At 39.1% G+C, this 19,280-nt stretch overlaps 1 protein-coding gene across 1 annotated transcript; it reads left to right on the top strand.

The window, feature by feature from the left end:
* The first annotated feature begins 3,178 nt into the window (after nucleotides 1–3,178).
* LOC131994844 (uncharacterized) lies at nucleotides 3,179–17,294 on the top strand. The gene is made up of 5 exons (XM_059361769.1): nucleotides 3,179–3,485; nucleotides 7,086–9,077; nucleotides 9,693–9,851; nucleotides 13,499–13,577; nucleotides 17,141–17,294. Exons 1-5 carry the CDS (start codon nucleotides 3,179–3,181, stop codon nucleotides 17,292–17,294), a joined length of 2,691 nt encoding a protein of 896 aa, XP_059217752.1.
* The last annotated feature ends 1,986 nt before the right edge of the window (nucleotides 17,295–19,280 follow it).

Raw genomic sequence — 19,280 nt, 5'->3', positions numbered from 1 at the left:
CATAAAAGGGATTTAATGCACATAAATTTAAAAAAATAGGGGTTTGTATTGTAAATTTATTTTTCATTAATAATGAAATAATAATTTGTATACCCATCACCGCAGTTATGTATATTAACCACATTTCGGACAAAATTGCCGCTTCCAACGTTTCAAGAAGACATTTCTGGAGATCGGTATACATGGGAGCTATATGAGGTTATAGACCAATTTAGACTGTACTTGACACAGCTGTCGTTATGACAATTACGTGCAAAAATGCAGCCAAATCGAAAAAAAATTGCGGCTTGTAAGAGCTCAAGAAGACATTTCGGGTGATCGGTTTATATGGGAGCTATATCAGATTATAGATCGATTTGGACCATACAGAACACTCCATGCAAAAGTTCAGGGACGGACGGAGGACCGTCTGTCCATGTTAATTTGTGTACAAACTACAGGTCGCAGTTTTTATCCCATCGTCTCAAAATTTGGTACGGCCATGCCTTTCGGTCTAGAAGCTTAGCCTATTGAAATTGGAATAAATCGGTTCAGATTTGGATATAGGTCCCGATTTGCAGTAATAATACAATAAAATGATCATTTGTTAACCGATTCACTCGAAATATTTTTTCTTGACTTTCTTGAATTTTATAGAAATCGGTTCAGATTTAGATATAGCTCCTATATATATATTCGTCCGATTTGCTGTAATAATGCAATAAAATAGTCATTTGTTAACCGATTCTATTGAAATTTGGTGGGAAGGATTTTCTAATGACTCTCGTCATTACTGGTGAATTTCATGGAAATCGGTTCAGTTATAGATATAGCTGCCATGTGTATATATCGCCCGATTTTAATTTCTTGAGTCACAGCAAGCGCATTTATTGACCCTTCTTGCCATAAATTTGCACAACGCTTTCCTCGAAGCCTGCCACAGTTTTGGAAAAGTTTGCTCGAAATCGGTTCAGATTTAGGTATAGCTCCCATGTATATGTTCGTCCGATTTTGAGAAATATTGCAATAAAGTGCTCATTTGTTAACCGATTCTCTCGAAATTTGGCAGGACGAATTTTCTTATATCTCTCGACATTACTGGTGAATTTTATAGAAATCGGTTCAGATTTAGATATAGCTCCTACATATATATTCGTCCGATTTACTGTAATATGCATCAAAATAGTCATTTGTTAACCAATTCTCTCGAAATTTGGCAGGACGAATTTTCTTATGACTCTCTAAATTACTGGTGAATTTCATAGAAATCGGATCAGATTTAGATATAGCTGTTGTATATATATATCGCCCGATTTTCACTTTTAGAGCCACTGGAAGCGCATTTATTGACCAATCTTGCCAAATTTTTGTACAACGTTTTCCTCGACAACTACTACAATATTTGAAAAGTTTGATCGAAATCGTTTCAGACTTAGGTATAGCTCCCATATATATATACGTCCGATTTTGGGTAATAATGCGATAAAGTGCTTATTTGGTAACCGATTTTCTCGTAATTTGGCAGGAGGGATTTTCTTAAGACTCTCGACATTACTGGTGATTTTCATAGAAATCGGTTCAGATTTAGATATAGCTGTCATATATGTATATCACCCGATTTTCACTTCTAGAGCCATTGCAAGCGCATTTATTGACCAATTTTGTCAAAACTTTGTACAACGCTTTCCTCGACAACTGGCACAATATCTGAGAAGTTTGTTCGAAATCGTTTCAGATTTAGATAGAGCTCCCATATATATATTCATCCGATTTTGAGAAATATTGCCATCAAGTGCTAATTTGTTAAACGATTTTCTCGTAATTTGGCAGGAGGGATTTTCTTACAACTCTCGACATTACTGGCGAATGTGAAAAAAATCGGTTCAGATTTAGATATAGCTGTCATATTTGTATATCACCCGATTTTCACTTCTAGAGCCATTGCAAGCGCATTTATTGACCAAACTTGCCAAAACTTTGTACAACGCTTTCCTCGACAACTGCCACAATATCTGAGAAGATTGTTCGAAATCGTTTCAGATTTAGATATAGCTCCCATATATATGTTCGCCCGATTTTGAGAAATATTGCAATAAAGTGCTCATTTGTTAACCGATTTTCTCGTAATTTGGCAGGAGGGACGCATTTATTGGCCAATCTTGCCAAAACTTTGTACAACGCTTTCCTCGACAACTGCCACGTTTCAGATTTAGATATAGCTCCCATATATATGTTCATCCGATTTTGAGAAATATTGCCATCAAGTGCTCATTTGTTAACCGATTTTCTAGTAATATGGCAGGAGAGACTTTCTTATGACTGTCGACATTACTGGTCCTATCTTGCCAAAACTTTGTACAACGCTTTCCTCGACAACCGCCACAATATCTGAGAAGTTTGTTCAAAATCGTTTCAGATCTAGACATAGCTCCCATACATATGTTCATCAGATTTTTACTTCTGGTTGTCGCCATTACTTTCTTGGAGCGGATTAATATGCGCACCCTCTTTTCAACCTAACTTAACCTAACCTGTAATGAAATTTTTTTTTTTTGTAAAAATCAAATTTTGAAAAATGTTCAAAGATACGAAAATTATGGCAACATTTTCTATGAAACCAATTTTCGTTTACTCCACTCCATTTTCACCCAATTTAATGCTCTTTACCAGGGAAGTTTTTTAAAGTATGCCATGGGTTTTCTCATTAAAGTTTAGAATGGGTGCCTCTTTGTCTTCATTCCCCATACTCACAACAAATGTATACCCCCTTCCTCTAACGAAAGAAGTTCTAATTTAAAACCATACATCTTGTACATGTATGTCACACATGGTGCGGTGCTGTGCGGTTTGTTTTGTTAGCTTGTCCCATTTCCATGAAACATGTTCTACGGCACAATCCTTTTTTTTCGGTGGCTTACACCCACATTCTCACATTGTATTGCACTCCAACCCCTAAGCCAACCAACCCATTCACACTTGAGGAGAACTGCTGCCACTAGAATGTTTGTTTATTTGTTATTGTAAATTATGTAATTACCATGTGCGAATGTGTTGTAAAGGCATTATTTGAATTGTTGATGATGTATGTAGGTATGGTTGGTTGGTTGCTTGGCTGGTTGCGAGTAGTCATGTGTCAAGACATTCATTCATTCATTCGTCTTTCGAAACATGACGATGGTGATGATTTCTAGAATTTCTCATGGTTTGGGGCAAGATTACAGCAACACTTCACATTGGTCTTAGGCTACTACCCTCAGAGGCTGCTTGCTCTCCCACAGCCCACAAAGACATTGTGTCCTGGTGGTTTTTGGCAATGGATGCCAACACCATCATCATCATCACTGCCAGCGGAACCATGAACAACCAACTCACACGCTGCTCAAAGAAAAACGGATACATCAATACGTGTTTTGTTTGGTTGCCAAGAATAAAATTTATTTCCACTCGCAAACTATTTCCTATTGGAAATCATGGTACTATAGCATTGAGCTATCAAAGGGATGGGGGTAGGAAGTAGATAGCTTGCAGATGGTAAAACATGGAAAAAATTACATCAAATAGGCATACGCTTACACTTGGAATATATGGGAATAACATTTTGGCATTTCAACAGGCTTAAGTTAGTGAATAAAATCTGAATAAAGTAATCAAATCAAGTCATTCCGTTGGTAAGACCTTGAAATATTGATCTGTGATCCCATAGGGTATATAATTATCTCGATTTCTCGAACATCTGGCACATCGTGATCTATTCAATGCTTTCTTTTCAAAGAATAGCACAGCAAAGAACTTTTTAAAGTTAAGCAAGTGTGTGTTATTATTCAAGACAATTTGACTGGCTAGTGGATCATGATTTCTGATGCCATGCCATGTATCTTCATCAACACCTTTGTCACTATTTACTTATATTTTTTATAGTCTTAACTTTCTATGCCGATCCCGCCATGTTCGTCCGTCTGTCCATATACCGATAGCGGTCGAACGCGTAAGGATAGCGTTTGAATATATCTCCCTTATAAACCGATCTACTGATTTGACATATTAAGACCGAGGAATCCGCAACTGCTATCCAATTTAACTGAAATATTGCAGGCAGTGTTGTGTTACAACTTTCAGTCATTATGTCGTCTTTGGACTTTATCGGTGTATATCCGTATATAACCTATATCGATGTATTTTCTGATTTGAAATATTGAGCTCCTGAAAGCCGCAAGGCTCAAGAAGTCAAATCGGGAGATCGGTTTATATGGGAGCTATATGAGGTTATAGACCGATTTGGACCGTGCTGAGCACAGTTGTGGGGAGTCATAACAGAACACTATGTGCAAAATTTCAGCCACATTGGACAAAAATTGTGGCTTCCAGGGGCTCAAGAAGTCAAATCGGGAGATCGGTTTATATGGAAGCTATATTAAAATTTGAACCGATATGGCCCATTTCCAATTCCCAACAGCCTACATCAATATGAAGTAAAATGCAAATTTTACCCATGAACATTCCACTAAGGAACAAAGGCAAACTTCTCCCATATTAATGGGTGCGGTTTAAGCTCAATGATAAGGGGCCTTCTTTTTATAGCCGAGTCCGAACGGCTTGCCGCAGTGTGACGCCTCTTTGGAGAGAAGTTTTACATGTCATAGTACCTCACAGGGGCCAACTTCTCACATATTAATGGGTGCAGTTTAAGCTCAATGATAAGGGGCCTCCTTTTTATAGCCGAGTCCGAACGGCTTGCCGCAGTGTGACGCCTCTTTGGAGAGAAGTAGTTACATGTCATAGTACCTCACAAATGTTGCCAGCATTAAGAGGGGGAAACCATCGCTGAAAATTTTTTCTGATGGTCTCGCCAGGATTCGAACCCAGGCGTTCAGCAACATAGCCGGACATGCTAACCTCTGCGCTACGGTGGCATCCCATCAATAATAAGTATCTGTGCAAAATTTCAAGCGGCTAGCTTTACGCGTTCGACTGTATCGTGAATTCGGTAGACAGACGGACGGACGGACATGGCTAGATGGACTCAGGATGTCAAGACGATCAAGAATTTATATACTTTATGTGGTCCTAGATCAATATTTCGAGGTGTTACAAACGGAATGATTAGGTTTGTAGACCCCCATCCTAAGGTGGTAGGTATAATGAAAGTTTTGCGGTTTGTTTGTTAATTTGCCTGTTCTGGATAGACCCAAAAACGACTGAACCTATTTTCATGAAATTTTCAAAGATGTTAGTGTTTGAGCCCCCGTTGAAAATAGGGTACTAAATTTTTGAATATCCGAGGGGGACGGACCCTCCCACTTACTACCATTTTCAAAAACGCCAGATCTCGGAGATGGGTCCACCGATTTAAGCGAAATTTTATATGTCACATTATGATACCCCTAAAACACAAAATTGGTGTAAAATTTAATCGTCAAATAACCTGGGGGGGACGCCCCATCACAAAACCCACCAAAACGGGCATTTTTACCGATTGGTATAATATGGGTATCAAATGAAAGGTATTTAAGTGTAGATTACGAACTTGGCATAAACATTTCACACTGAGTATCGGGGGGGTCACCCACCCCTAAAACACCACCCAACAGGACACTTTTACCGATTGGGACAATATAGGTATCAAATGAAAGGTATTTAAAAGTAGCGTAAGACCTTGGCATAGAAATTTCACCCTAAGTATCGAGTAGGGGGGATGGGGGAGTCCCCCTTCCCCAAAAACACCACTCAACAGGACACTTTTACTGCCCCATCCCAAAACTCACCCAAACGGACATTTTTAACGATTTGGACAATATGGGTATCAAATGAAAGGTATTAAAGTGTAGAGAAAATGTCACACTATGTGTTGGGGGGGGGGGGGTCACCCACCCTCAAAAACACCACCCATCAGGACACTTTTACTGCTTTGGGTAATATGGGTATTAAATAATAGATATTTAAGAGTAGAGTACGAACTTGGCATAACAACTTAACCCTAAGTGTCGAGAGGGTCCCCCACCCCAAACCCCCACTCAAGAGGACACTTTTACCACTTTGGGCAATATAGGTATCAAATGAAAGGTATTTGAAAGAAGAGTACAAACCTGGCATAAAAGTTTATACCTTGGTGTCTGAGGCGCCTTCGCACCCCACAAAACTCCGCAGCAGGACATATTGACTGAATTGAACAATATGGGACTCAAATGAAAGGTGTTTAGAAGTTAAACACGAATATGGTATTAAAAGTTGGGTCCATATACCTAGGAGGCAGCCCAGGCCCAAAAGTGCCCCAAAAGTTGAGCCCAAAATCAAAAGTGGACCAATCGGAACTATATGGGACTCAAATGAAAGATATATGGAAGTAGTGAAGAAGAAGAAGAGAATATAATAATACAAATTGGGTCCAAGTACCAAAGTACCCAAGCCCAAAACCATCCCAAAAATAGCGCCCAGAACAAAAATTAACCAACCGGGACAATATGTAAATCAAATGAAAGGTTGTCGGGAGTAGAATACGAATTTGGTGTTAAAAATTGGATCCAAATACCTAGGGCGTTGCCCCAAGAGTAACGTCCAAAATAAAAAGTGGACCGATCGGGACAATATAGAACTACAATGAAAGGTATTTCTGAGTAAAGTATGAATATGATATTAAAAGTTGGATCCAAGTTTCTAGGGAGCCGCCCAAGCCCAAAACCGTCCCAAAAATAGCGGCCAAAATCAAAAGTGGATCGATTGGGGCACAATAGGAATCCCATGAAAGGTATTCCAGAGTACAGGTATTCCAAGTATCTAGGGACCCTTTCCAAGCTCAAAGCCGCCCCAAAAGTGCTGCCTAAAATCAAAGTTGATCGCTCGGGAAAATGTGGAGGGTTATCTAAGCCGAGATTAATTAAAAATGAAGATGATGTCGATAAATTATTACGTGAATCTGCAACATTTAAACCAAATCAACGACGTTCGGTTCATGTTCAAAATGTTGATGAGGGTTCAGATAATGACTATGAGTCGCCATCCTAAAATTGGTAGATATTTAATACCTTTTTCTTAAATTTTTTGTTTAAATTAATTTCTCTATTTTATAATGTCAAATAATTATTTTTCAAGCATAAATTCTTTCAATTCAGCAAGCAATTTAAATATAAATCATTTTAATATTTTATCTGTGAATATCAGAAGCATATCGTCAATTGCGAAATTTAACAAATTTCGGTCTTTAATTAGTAGCTTACGTATATTACCTGCAGTTCTTGCTGTTCAAGAGACTTGGTTTAGTAGCGATGTTGCACAAATTTACAACATACCAGGCTATAAAGTCATACATTGTTGCCGATCCGACGGATATGGTGGTACTTCGGTATTTATAAGGGAGCATCTACAAGTTTTAGACGTACAATGTGAAAGTTTGGGTTTTATAGATTCTATTGTTTTAAAGCTAAGTGACTTTAAAATCCAAGGGAAACCTCTTGCCATCGTCTCGTATTATAAATCACCAAAATGCAACAGATTAAATTTTATGAATTTTTTGGAGAAAATACTAAATTTGTATGCTAGAAATCCAATAGTTTTTTTCGGTGATGCGAATATAGATGCACTCGATGTGTCTTTTGATGATGTTTCCAATATGCTGCTAAATTTTGATTTGAGAAATTGTCACACTTTGGTGACGCGGCCCCATAGTAACGCAAGTCTTGACCATGTTTACACCAATGTTAGAAATCCCTTAAGTATTTATTCCGTAGAATGTAATTTGAGTGATCATAACATTATATTTTGTGCTATTGATTCCATTTATCAGATTCAAAACGCCGTACAAAATGTTTTTTCTAAATGTGATTATGAAATGTTAAAGAGATCAGCCGAAGGAAGTTTTGGATCATTTTCCTGCATCGGTGACCCATCGGTAGATGCAGAAAATTTGATAGGGCACATTCAATTGGCGATTGATAACTCAACGATTTCAAGAGATCGCAGTACATCACTTAGATCTAAAATATCTCCTTGGCTTAATGGGAATTTACTCAAACTGATAGAATACAAGAATCGACTACTGAAACTAAGAAGAAGGGATCGGAATAATATTCGTATAAATAGTCAACTGAAAGGGATAAGCAAAGTTATTCGAAAGGCCCACAAGGAATCTATGAATAATTATTATGTTGTTAACTTAAAAAATTTCCAGAATGATTCGAAAAGAACTTGGAGATTCTTGAATGACACTTTAGGGAGAAATTGTGAAAAGGACATTAATTTTGCTGACAGTGCTGGTAATTCTTTGGACAATGATCTGGATAAAGCTGAGATAATGAACCAACATTTTTTGAAGTCAGTTCAGGACTTGAAACGTGCAATTCCAGTTGAACAGTCTGATCACTTTAATTCTTTGGGTACATTGGCACACTACCAATGTTTATTCACACTGCGTTATACTACTCTTGAAGAGATTGAAATAGAAATATCAAATTTATCATTGAATAAAAGTTGTGGACATGATAGGGTCTCCTCAAAGGCGATAAAGGTATGTACTAGGAATATCGCGCCGCACCTGGTTGACATATTTAATAGCATGGTTGATACGAAAATGTATCCTGACATTTTGAAAATCCATAGGGTTATTCCAATACCAAAGGGGAAAAAAACTCTAGGTATTAATAACTTCCGACCGATATCAGTGTTACCAGTCGTTAATAACATTTTTGAAAGGATTATTGGTCGTCAAATTTCTATATACTTCGAGACCAATAATATTCTATGTGACAATCAGTTCGGGTTCAGGAAAGGTTGTGGAACCGAGGAAGCGGTAGTCAATGTCCAAAATTATATGTGTAATTTATTGGATAAAGGTAACACCGGCGTTGTTGGTATTTTCTTCGATTTATCGAAAGCCTTCGACATGATTGAACATGACATTCTTTTGGGAAAACTGGGATATTATGGTATTTGTGGCAATGAATTAGAATTGTTTGCTTCTTATTTGCGAAATAGGAAACAATTTGTTCAGGTACAGGACTGCAAGAGTGAACTGGCTTCAGTGGATTATGGAGTGCCTCAAGGTAGTGTATTAGGCCCCCTACTGTTTTTGACATACATAAATGACCTGAATAAATTACAATTGACCGGTAAATTATTTATGTACGCCGACGACTTGTGTTTGTTATATCCGTATAAACTAGAATCGACTGCAAGGTGCTATATAGAGCGTGATGTTGCACTTGTATTTGAATATATGCGAATCAATAGACTTTTTATTAATCGGTCGAAAACGAAATTAATACGCTTTCGTCCTCAAAGAAATTTTGAGCCAGGATTTAACATTAGAGTTGACGGTCAAGAATTGCAGGAAGTTAACTCGATAAAATATTTGGGTATCTACTTGCAATCAAATCTCACCTGGGACATGCACATTAGATACCTAAAATCGAAACTGTCTTCCGTTATTGGTATATTGTTTAAATTTAGGTACGCCTTTGATCACAACACGAAATTTCTTTTATATCAATCCTTAATTCAAAGCCAACTGAATTATATGGCAATTATTTATGGATATAGGCAAAGTTCAGAGCTGAGGTCTTTGCAGCGACTCCAAAATAAATCTTTGAAATGTGTGGCAGGCGTGCCACTCAGTTATCCGACGCGTTCTTTATTTTGCAACCTTTTTCCCAATGTATTACCTGTACATGGTATTTATAAATTCCAAACAATTCTTTACGTTTACAAATGTTTGAACAACATAGGTCATCATACAATTTGCTTTAGGAGAAATCAAAATTCATTTAATACGAGAAATAATCAACTTTTGCGAATACCGTTATGCCGCACGGAGACAACAAAGCAACGTATTGAATTTTCCGGCTCCAACGAATTTAATAATTTGCCAAATGCTGTTAAATCATGTACTAGAATTTCTATATTCAAGATGTTGTTAAAAGAACACATTTTATTGAACCTTGACAATCTTTTGTAAACAATTCGGTAATAAACTATGCTTCTGGTATATAAATAATCATATAAAAACTCATTTCGTATAACTTTGCTTCACTATATATATACGCAAGATTTTCTTTTGTCTTTAAAATATGTATAAACATAAAAAAAATTTTCATTATTTTGTAAGAACCAGCCAACTAGCCTCTGTAATGCCTTTTGGCGCTGAGGCACTAATATAATTTTGTAATAAATATATTTAATGAATTAATAAACAAAAAAAAAAAAAAAAAAAAAAAAAAAAAAAAAAAAAAAAATGAGAGGAGTTCAGGAGTAGAATACGAATATGATGTCAAAAATTGATGCCTAGGAAGTAGCCCCAAGCCCAAAACCGCACCAAAAGTACCACCCAAAATCAAAGTGGACCCATCGGGACAATATGGGTCTCAAATGAAAGGTATTCGAGAATAGAGTACAAATATTATTATTGGGTGCAATTACAAACAGGGAAGGCCGAAAACCCAAACCGTACGAAGATAATGTGGGATTCAAATAAAAGGTATTCGGGAGTAGATTACGAAAATTTGGATTAGCTGCCATATAGACCGATCTCTCGAATTAAGGTTTTGGACCCATAAAAGGCGCATTTGTTGTCCGATTTCGCCGAAATTTGGGACATTTGGCTCAAATCGGTCCAGATTCGGATATAGCTGCCATATAGACCGATCTCTCGATTTAAGGTGTTGGGCCTATAGAAGGCGCATTTACTGCCAGATTTCATCGAAATTCGGGACAGTGAGTTGTGTTAGGCCCCCGACATATTTCTACAACTTGGCTCAGATCGGTCCAGATTTAGATAAAGCTGCCATATAGACCGATCTCTCGATTTAAGGTCTTGGGCCTATAGAAGGCGCATTTATTGCCAGATTTCACCGAAATTTGGAACAGTGAGTTGTGTTAGGCCCCTCGACATATTTCTACAATTTGGCTCAGATCGGTCCAGATTCGCACATGGCTGCCATATAGACCGATCTGTCGATTTAAGGTTTTAGGCTCATGAAAGCCACATTTACTGTCCGATTTCGCCAAAATTTGGGATAGTGAGCTGTATTAGACCCCTCGATATCTTACTGCAATTTGGGACAGATCGGTCCAGATTTGGATATAGCTGCCATATAGACCAATCTCTCGATTTAAGGTCTTGGACCCATAAAAGGCGCACTTATTGTCTGATTTTATTGTACAAAATTGAACAATGAGTTGTGCATATATACCCGAGATGGTGGGTATCCAAAGTTCGACTTTGTCGAACTTAACGCCTTGTTTACTTGTTTCATATAGCTGCCATATAAACCAATCTTGAATCTTGACTTCTTGAACCACTAGAGGCCGTAATTCTTATCCGATTTGGCTGAAATTTTGCATGAGGTGTTTTTTTATGACTTCCAATAACTATTCTAAGTATGGTTGAAAACGGTCCATAAGCTGATATAGCTATGACATAAACCGATCTGGGGTCTTGACTTCTTGAACCTCTAGAGGGCGCAATTCCTATCCGATTTAGCTGAAATTTTGCATGGAGTACTTTGTTATGACTTCCAACAATTGTAATAGGTATGGTTTTAATCGGTCTATGACCTGATAAAGCTGCCATATAAACCGATATTGAATCTTAACTTTTTGAGCCTCTGTAGGCCGTAATTCTTATCCGATTTGGCTGAAATTTTGCATGACGTGTTTCGTTATGACTTCTTTTTACTTGTTCAAAACTATAACTGACTAACAAACGGTGTTAATTATAAGCTCAAGGAGATATATCGGATTCACTAGACTGAGGGATATTTTCCAGATTGTTTTTTAAAGCAACGTCAACTAATTCCCACTGTCTTTACCCTCCACAATGGTTATAAAAGCTAAATTTCAAAAAAATTAGAACTTAATTGTTGACCTAATGCCGTGCATACTGCTCATATGGTTCCTTACGTGTCCTCTACATGTATGTGTTTGGGTATTTGAACCAAAGATGAAGATAAAGGATAAACAGCATATATTAACTAAAACATATAAATTTATTCCTATATTGAATAACTTACGCCCAAAAAATACTTGCGCTATGCCATTCATGTTTTCTTTATTTTCTCGCTCTTTAACTTTTGGAGTATGGTTGTAGTGGTGGTACATGTATTGTTGCTATTTTATTCCAGCTGTGTGTGTTTTCTTCTCCTCCTAGGCAGTTTTTGGCCAAATTCAAAAGATGGCCAGAATAGGACACTAAAACCCATTTATTTTATGTGCCAGTGTATATGCATGTGTGTGTGTGTGTGTGTGCGTGCAAGAGAAATGTTAACCCACCCATTGAATAGGAAATGTATTAAAAATCCAACATATGGCGTTAAAGATGTAAACGTGCTAGGAATCCTAGAACTTTTCTCTTTCTCTCTCTCCATCTCTCAACTCTGCTATTTCGTTATTCCTAAGCCCAGTTGCTGGCTTTAACTCAGTGAAGTCTACTTCTTCGCCTCATTTCGCCCACACTTTATTTTCATTTCTGCCCACTTTACATACTGCTGCTACCCTTCCATTTTCAGTTGATGTGTGGATCTTCCTTAACATTTCGTTTGCTATTTCTACTTTTTTTTTTGCCTATTTACTGTCAAATTTATGCGTTTTGCTTATAAATTAAATACATTGTATATGAGTATGTGTTGTTGTTTTTTTTTTCTTGCTTCTTGCCAAGAGTGTGTGTGTGTGCGAGTATGTGGATTTCGACGAAGTGTGAGTGTGCAAATGTGTCTAACAAACATCCGTTACAGCGTTTGTGGCTGTGTATTGTGTCCAGATAGAAGACAAGGGAAAACTATGCCATTCCTTGATGCGAAGCCAGGGGGTTGAGGGAACTGGTTTCTTATACAGCCTTTCATACACACATGTGGGTGCATATGTATGCCAACACATTCAAAACACATTTGGCACACATCGCTTCGAGTGCGGGTGTAATATGCATCATATTAATATCTCAGTACGTTTTGGATATTTCTATAATAGATCGGTCGTACTTGAAATGAGTACCTTCTCCAAAAGATGGCGTTGTTAGAATATGGGAGCCATGGTGGATTTTTTAGAACTAAAGCCACACTAATAAGGCCCAATTAGCGCACTGACGTCTCAATCTTCCATACAATACGCATGTGTACAACAATCCGGTTAATGATGGAACATGATGGCCTTGTCCCCTCCACACAACACATCTTCGTTAACCACAGAGCGCGTACTGAATATTTGACAAAACGCGAATGTTATTTAAGATGTCATAATAGCGACATGTTAGATAAGTCCTCAAGAACAGGTCCAAAGGGCAACGAATGATAGATGGTCACAAAGGGTGGTTTGTGAAAATTTCAAAATTATCTGGTCTAATCTAGACTTGAAGAGGTATAGTGCTTTGCCATCGCTGGCTAGAACAGACATCTCAGTCACATGCTGACAGACTGAAGGTTGCGGAAGCTGTGAGGACGTGGAGAAAGAAGATACTATAAAACATCTGATGTGTGAGAGCCTATAAAACGTCTGCTGGCAACCAGACGGAGTTTCTTTCTTTGAGAACTTTTTTGATTAGCGGATGTTCGCAAGTTGTTGGGCTCTTTAGTGTGGTTGGGTTTAACCGTTGGAAAACATCTATGTTTGAAAACGTCTATGTGAGTCTGAAGGCATAAGTCCACTTAAACGTAACCTAGCATAAAATAGCTTTAGGCCAAGAAGGAACCACTAGATAGGCCGCGCTATATGTTATAAGCGATGAAATAGAGAAAACTATGTAGTTGTAAACTGAAGACGTTGTCGATGGGGGCAGTCAGGCGACTCTGAAGGCTCTGGCGTCGGGCCATGTAAGACCGCATTGACATTGGTTAGAAATAGCTAAGAGCTTTTTCGAACCCTTGGGAAATTCTCCGTTGGCTTGCGGACCAAAAAGTGATGGGCGGAAAAAAAGTTGGAGTTGAGATGGGCTGGGAATGGATGGGTAATAAGCGCAGATCGTAACACGAGTTCAAACCCTCTCTGTTGGGGCTTCTTGGAGCGAGTTGGACCCCTTCATTGATGACCGCGCAAATGAGGCATTAGCTAATGCTGTAGGTTGCAGGTTACCAAAGGCCCTGTGACTGGGTTTTACGCGGAACAGGACGTCGGTTACACTGGGGCTGAGTAAGCATAACTTCTGAAAACCATAAGGGCTGCATTTATTATCCGATTGCGCTAAATATTTAAACAATAAATTGTTTTAAGCTCATGACATCCGACTAATGGGTTAGATCGGACTATATTTAGATATAGCTGCAGTATAGACGGATCTACCGATTTAGCCCATAAAATCAGTTTCTATTGTCCGATTGCACTAAAATTTGGAACAGCGGGTTATTGTAGATCTCCCGATATCCAACACAGCTTGCAACCCGTCGACACCTGCTGTCCACGATATATAATCCTGTCTGATTTGACTTAAACTCTCAGCCGGCAACCCATCGGCAACTGACGCATTGTTATTCTATGAACTATGATGTCTATGAACCATTATTCTGTCGCATTTGGTCTTAGAAAGCTCAACTGGAAACCCATAGGCAACCGCTGCCTTGTTATTCTACGAGCTTTGATACCTACACACTGTAATCTTTTCGCTTTTGGTCCTTAAAAGCTCTGTTGGCAAACAATCGGCAACTGTTGCCTTATGATTCTACGAAGTACGGTGACTACGAACTATTAATCTGTCGTCTTGGGTCTTGAATAGATGAGCTAGCGAACAATGAATCCTACCAGGTCACCGTAGCGCAGATTTTGGAATGTTTTTCTATAAGGCTGAACGACTGGATCCGTCGTCACGTCGCTCGAAATCATCTTATTGAGGAAACGTGGTACGTTATATTGGCCCAACTTCGTCTTCCTCGTGAACAGGCATATTTCAGTCTTCTCTGGGTTATCATTGACACCTCTGTGTCTAGCCCAGTCATATGGCATATGCAAGACCCTTTCGGCCCTTTAGATGTATTATAACATCGCCTGCGTAGCACGGGTTCAAATCCCTCCTCATTCAGCATCCGTAATAGGTCTTTTATGGTGGTCTCCCATAGGAGTGGGTGAGTAAAATGCCCCCTGTGGCGTGCCCTCTGCCACTTTCTCCCTTATATTTATGCCATGGGATACACAATTTATCCAACTGTTCCATTTGCACATGGTTTATCTAGTCTCTAAGGATCGTGTCCACCTGGTACTGGTCTAAGGATTGTATCAGTGTGTCGGTCCGCACATTCTTAAAAACCCCCTCCAAGTCAATGCATACCGCCATGGTGTACGTTTTGGCATCGAAGGATTCGTCTATTTCATGCACAACCTCGTGCAGGGCAGTCTCCACCGACCTTCCTTTGACATAGGCATGCTGTTTGTATTTGAGCAGTTCGCTGGATGTCCTACTCTTTATCCACAATACGTTCCTATAGGCCTTTGGTGTCGCATAACTTGCCTTTCCGGGCTTAGGTATAAACACCACCCTTGCCTTGCCTGCCAGGCTTTCGGAGTATATTTGCAATTCCTAGGCACGCTGTGAAAATTTCGGTCAGATGAGGCGCCAAATAGTCTGACCCTTCCTGTAGTAACGCCGGAAATGTTCCATCAGGTCCGGGTGACTTAAATAGTTTGAAGCTCCTCAAGGATTCCTTCACCATAAATTCCGTACATATAAACCTTCGATCAACATCATTATTCCAAGATTCCAGTGTCTCCGTGAGTCCCCACGTATCCTGTGGGGACTGTGGTTTTCATCAACAGCCTCAACATGTCCTCCGTTGTCTCCGCTCTCACTCCCATATCGTCTACTAAAGTTTCAGTTTGGACATGGGTTTTTGAGAGAAATTTTTTTATCCAGGCGGCGTCATTAACGTTATCGACCTGTTCACAGAAAAGCTTTCAGGAAGCACATTTTGCCGCTCTGGTTGCATTCCTTGAGCGCTGTGTTATATACATCCCAATAAACTTCCGCTTTTTTATGACGTGCTCTATTAAAAAGCCTGCTGACCTCTTTCCCAATATAGCGAATCTCCCCGGTCATTCAGGGTTTTTCTTGAGCTGATTTCCTTTCCCGAAGAGGACAACTATCTTCGTGGGACCCCACCATTGCAGTCTTAATCCTGTTGACATTTTCGTCAATGTCTTCTATGCTTGAACAATCCATATTATCTTGCCCAAGTCTTCTTCTGAGTAGCCTTCCGAATCTGGTCCAGTTGGTTTTAAACTTATCCCGGAAGCTTATCGGATTCGGAGCTGGCCGTGCTATTCTAAACCTATTGTAGCGATGGTCAGAGAAAGAGTGTTCCAACGAGACCCTCCAATCATGAACCTCATCGATTAGATTTTCCGAACATATCGTCACATCTAATACCTCCTCCCTAATCCTATTAGCAAAGGTATATAATTTGGCAGAAATTTTGCGCGGAATGCTTTATTATGATTTGCAACATCCATGGTACGAGTGGTTCAAATAGGTCTATAACCTGATCTCCCAAGTCTACTTCTTGAGACCCAGGTCAGATTGGATTGTAAATGGGCTAAATCGGCCCATGTTTTGATACAGCTCCCATACAAACCGATCTCCCTATTAGTCTTCTTCAGCTTCTAGAGGCCGCAATTCTTATCCGATTTGGCTAAAATTTTGGACGTGTCGTTTTGGTATGACTTTCAACAACTATGTTAAGTATGGTTCAAATCGGTTTTTAACGTGATATAGCTGTCATCCATGGTGGAGTATATAAGATTAGACCCGTCCGAACTTAAGGCGCTTTAATTTGCTACTTGTTCTTCATTCGATACGACCCAGTGTACCTAAAGCATGTTGTATATAACGATGTTTGAGCTCTTGTTATTCATCTGTATAATGCGGGTGTTTATATGTGGGTCAGGATTTTCACAGCCAAAGCAGCACCAACAACTACAACAATTCATGCGATTACAAAAACAAAATCATTTGTGGGGGTGTGTAAACGCATATGTGAGTCTATCCATGCATAAGTGTTTCAAATATCCATGCATGCAATGGGTAATGTTCGCCAAACAAATGTGTATGTTAATGTGTGTGTGTGAGTGTGAGTGTGTGTTTGCGAGTGTGTTCTTTAGTAGGTGGTACTCGTTTACGAAAAAGTTAAATACACTTTTTGACTTCATAACTGCTAGCATAAGTATGTTCATATTAACTTTTTAATGCCTGTTGTATATTAAGCAATGTCGGTCTGTCGGTCGGTATTTCAACACAAGAACCGAAACAGAACAGCAACAGCCGACAAAAACGCCAACATGCCAGCACTAACAATAACATCAACTACTACGTACAACTCCACAATGAAAACGAAAAACTCAAAGTTGGAACAAATTAACGATACAACTAAATTTTACTCTTCTTCTCAAGAGGGGCACAGCAAATGCATTCTGTGAGGGGGTTATGTTGAACTACTTGAACACTTAATATTCATTAAACTGTTTTTAAAAACCTTGAAAGCATTTGGGGTTAATACTGCTAAGGGTAAAATCGAAATAAAATTCAATTAACGAAGTTTTTCATTAAAAACTGGAGGAGAAAAAAAAATCATAACAAAAATCATGAGGTTTTGATTGCCATAGTCATAACGGCAACCTGTTGTATAAGGCCCATTTATGGCCCGATTTAGTCGAACAATGAGTTGTGTTGAAACATATTGCTTTTTTATACCCACCACCATAGGACTGGGGTTTACTAATCTAGTCATTCCGTTTGTAACACTTCGAAATATTGATCTAGGACCCCATTAAGTACATATATTCTTGATCGTCTCGACGTTCTGATTCGAAATAGTCATGTCCGTCCGTCTGTCGAAATCCCGATAGCGGTCGAACTCGTACAGCAAGCCGCTTGAAATTTTGCACAAATACCTAATATTGAAGAAGGACGTTGGGCATTGCATATGGGCTATATTGGTTCACATTTTAATATAGCTTCCATATAAACCGATCTCCCGATTTGACTTCTTGAACGCCTTCAAGTAGCCATTTTTGTCCGATTTGACTGAAATTTTGCCCATATAAACCGATCTCCCGATTTGATTTCTTGAGCCACTGGAAACCTCAATTTTCATCCGATTTTGCTGAAATTTTGTCGATTTGGCTGAAATTTTGCACATAATGTTCTGCTATGACTTCCAACAAATGTGGTAAGTTCGGTTCGAATCGGTCTACAACCTCCCGATTTGACTTATTGAGCCCCTGGAAGCCTCAATTTTCATCCGATTTGACATGCGGTGTTCCGTTGTAACTTCCAATATCTGTGCCGAGTATGGTTCAAATCGGTCTATAACCAGATATAGCTTCTATATTTTAGCAGAATCCATGGTGGTGGGTACCCAAGATTCGGTCCGGCCGAACTTAGCCAACCACCGAAGGATGGAGGTATATTCATTTTGTCATTCCGTTTGCAACACATCGAAATATCCATTTCCGACCCTATAAAGAATATATATTCTTGATCAGCGTAAAAATCTAAGTCGATCTAGTCATGCCCGTCCGTCTGTCAGTCTGTCCGTCCGTCTGTCTGTTGAAATAACGCTACAGTCTTTAAAAATAGAGATATTGAGCTGAGACTTAGCATATATTCTCTTTTCATAGGCAGGTTAACTTCGAAGATGGGCTATAGCGGACTATAGCTTGATATAGCCCCCATATAGACCGATCCGCCGTTCTAGGGTTTTAGGCCCAAAAAAGCAACATTTATTATGTGATTTTGCTGAAATTTGGGTCAGTGAGTTTCGACATCTTTCTGAAATTTGACCCAGATCGGTCCAGATATGGATATAGCTGCCATATAGACCGATCTCTCGATTTAAAGTTTTGGGGCCATAAAAGGTTCATTTATATTTCGATGTCGCCAAAATTTGGGTTAGTGAGATGTGTCAGGCCCTTCGACATCCTTCTTCAATTTGGCTCAGATCGGTCCTGTTTTGATATAGCTGCCATATAGACCGATCTCTCGATTTAAGGATTTGGGGCCATAAAAGGCGCATTTATTGTCCGATGTCGCCGAAATTTGGGGAAGTGAATTAAATTAGGCCCCTCGACATCTTTATGCAATATAGCACAGATCGGTCTAGATTCGGATATAGCGGCCATATAGACCGATTTCTTGATTTAAGGTCGTGGACCCATAAAAGGCGCATTTATTGTCCGATGTTGCCGAAATTTGGTACAGTGAGTTTTGTTAGGCCCCTCGACATCCTTCTTCAATTGGGCTCAGATCGGTCCAGATTTGGATATAGCCGCCATTATACCGATCTCTCGATTTAAGGTTTTGGGGCCATAAAAAGCGCATTTATTGTCCTACGTTGCCGAAATTT

This window comes from Stomoxys calcitrans, chromosome 2 (assembly GCF_963082655.1).
Source record: "Stomoxys calcitrans chromosome 2, idStoCalc2.1, whole genome shotgun sequence".
Taxonomy (NCBI): domain Eukaryota; kingdom Metazoa; phylum Arthropoda; class Insecta; order Diptera; family Muscidae; genus Stomoxys; species Stomoxys calcitrans.
Note: the sequence above shows the minus strand (reverse complement) of the source record. Positions and strands in the feature narration are given on the sequence as shown.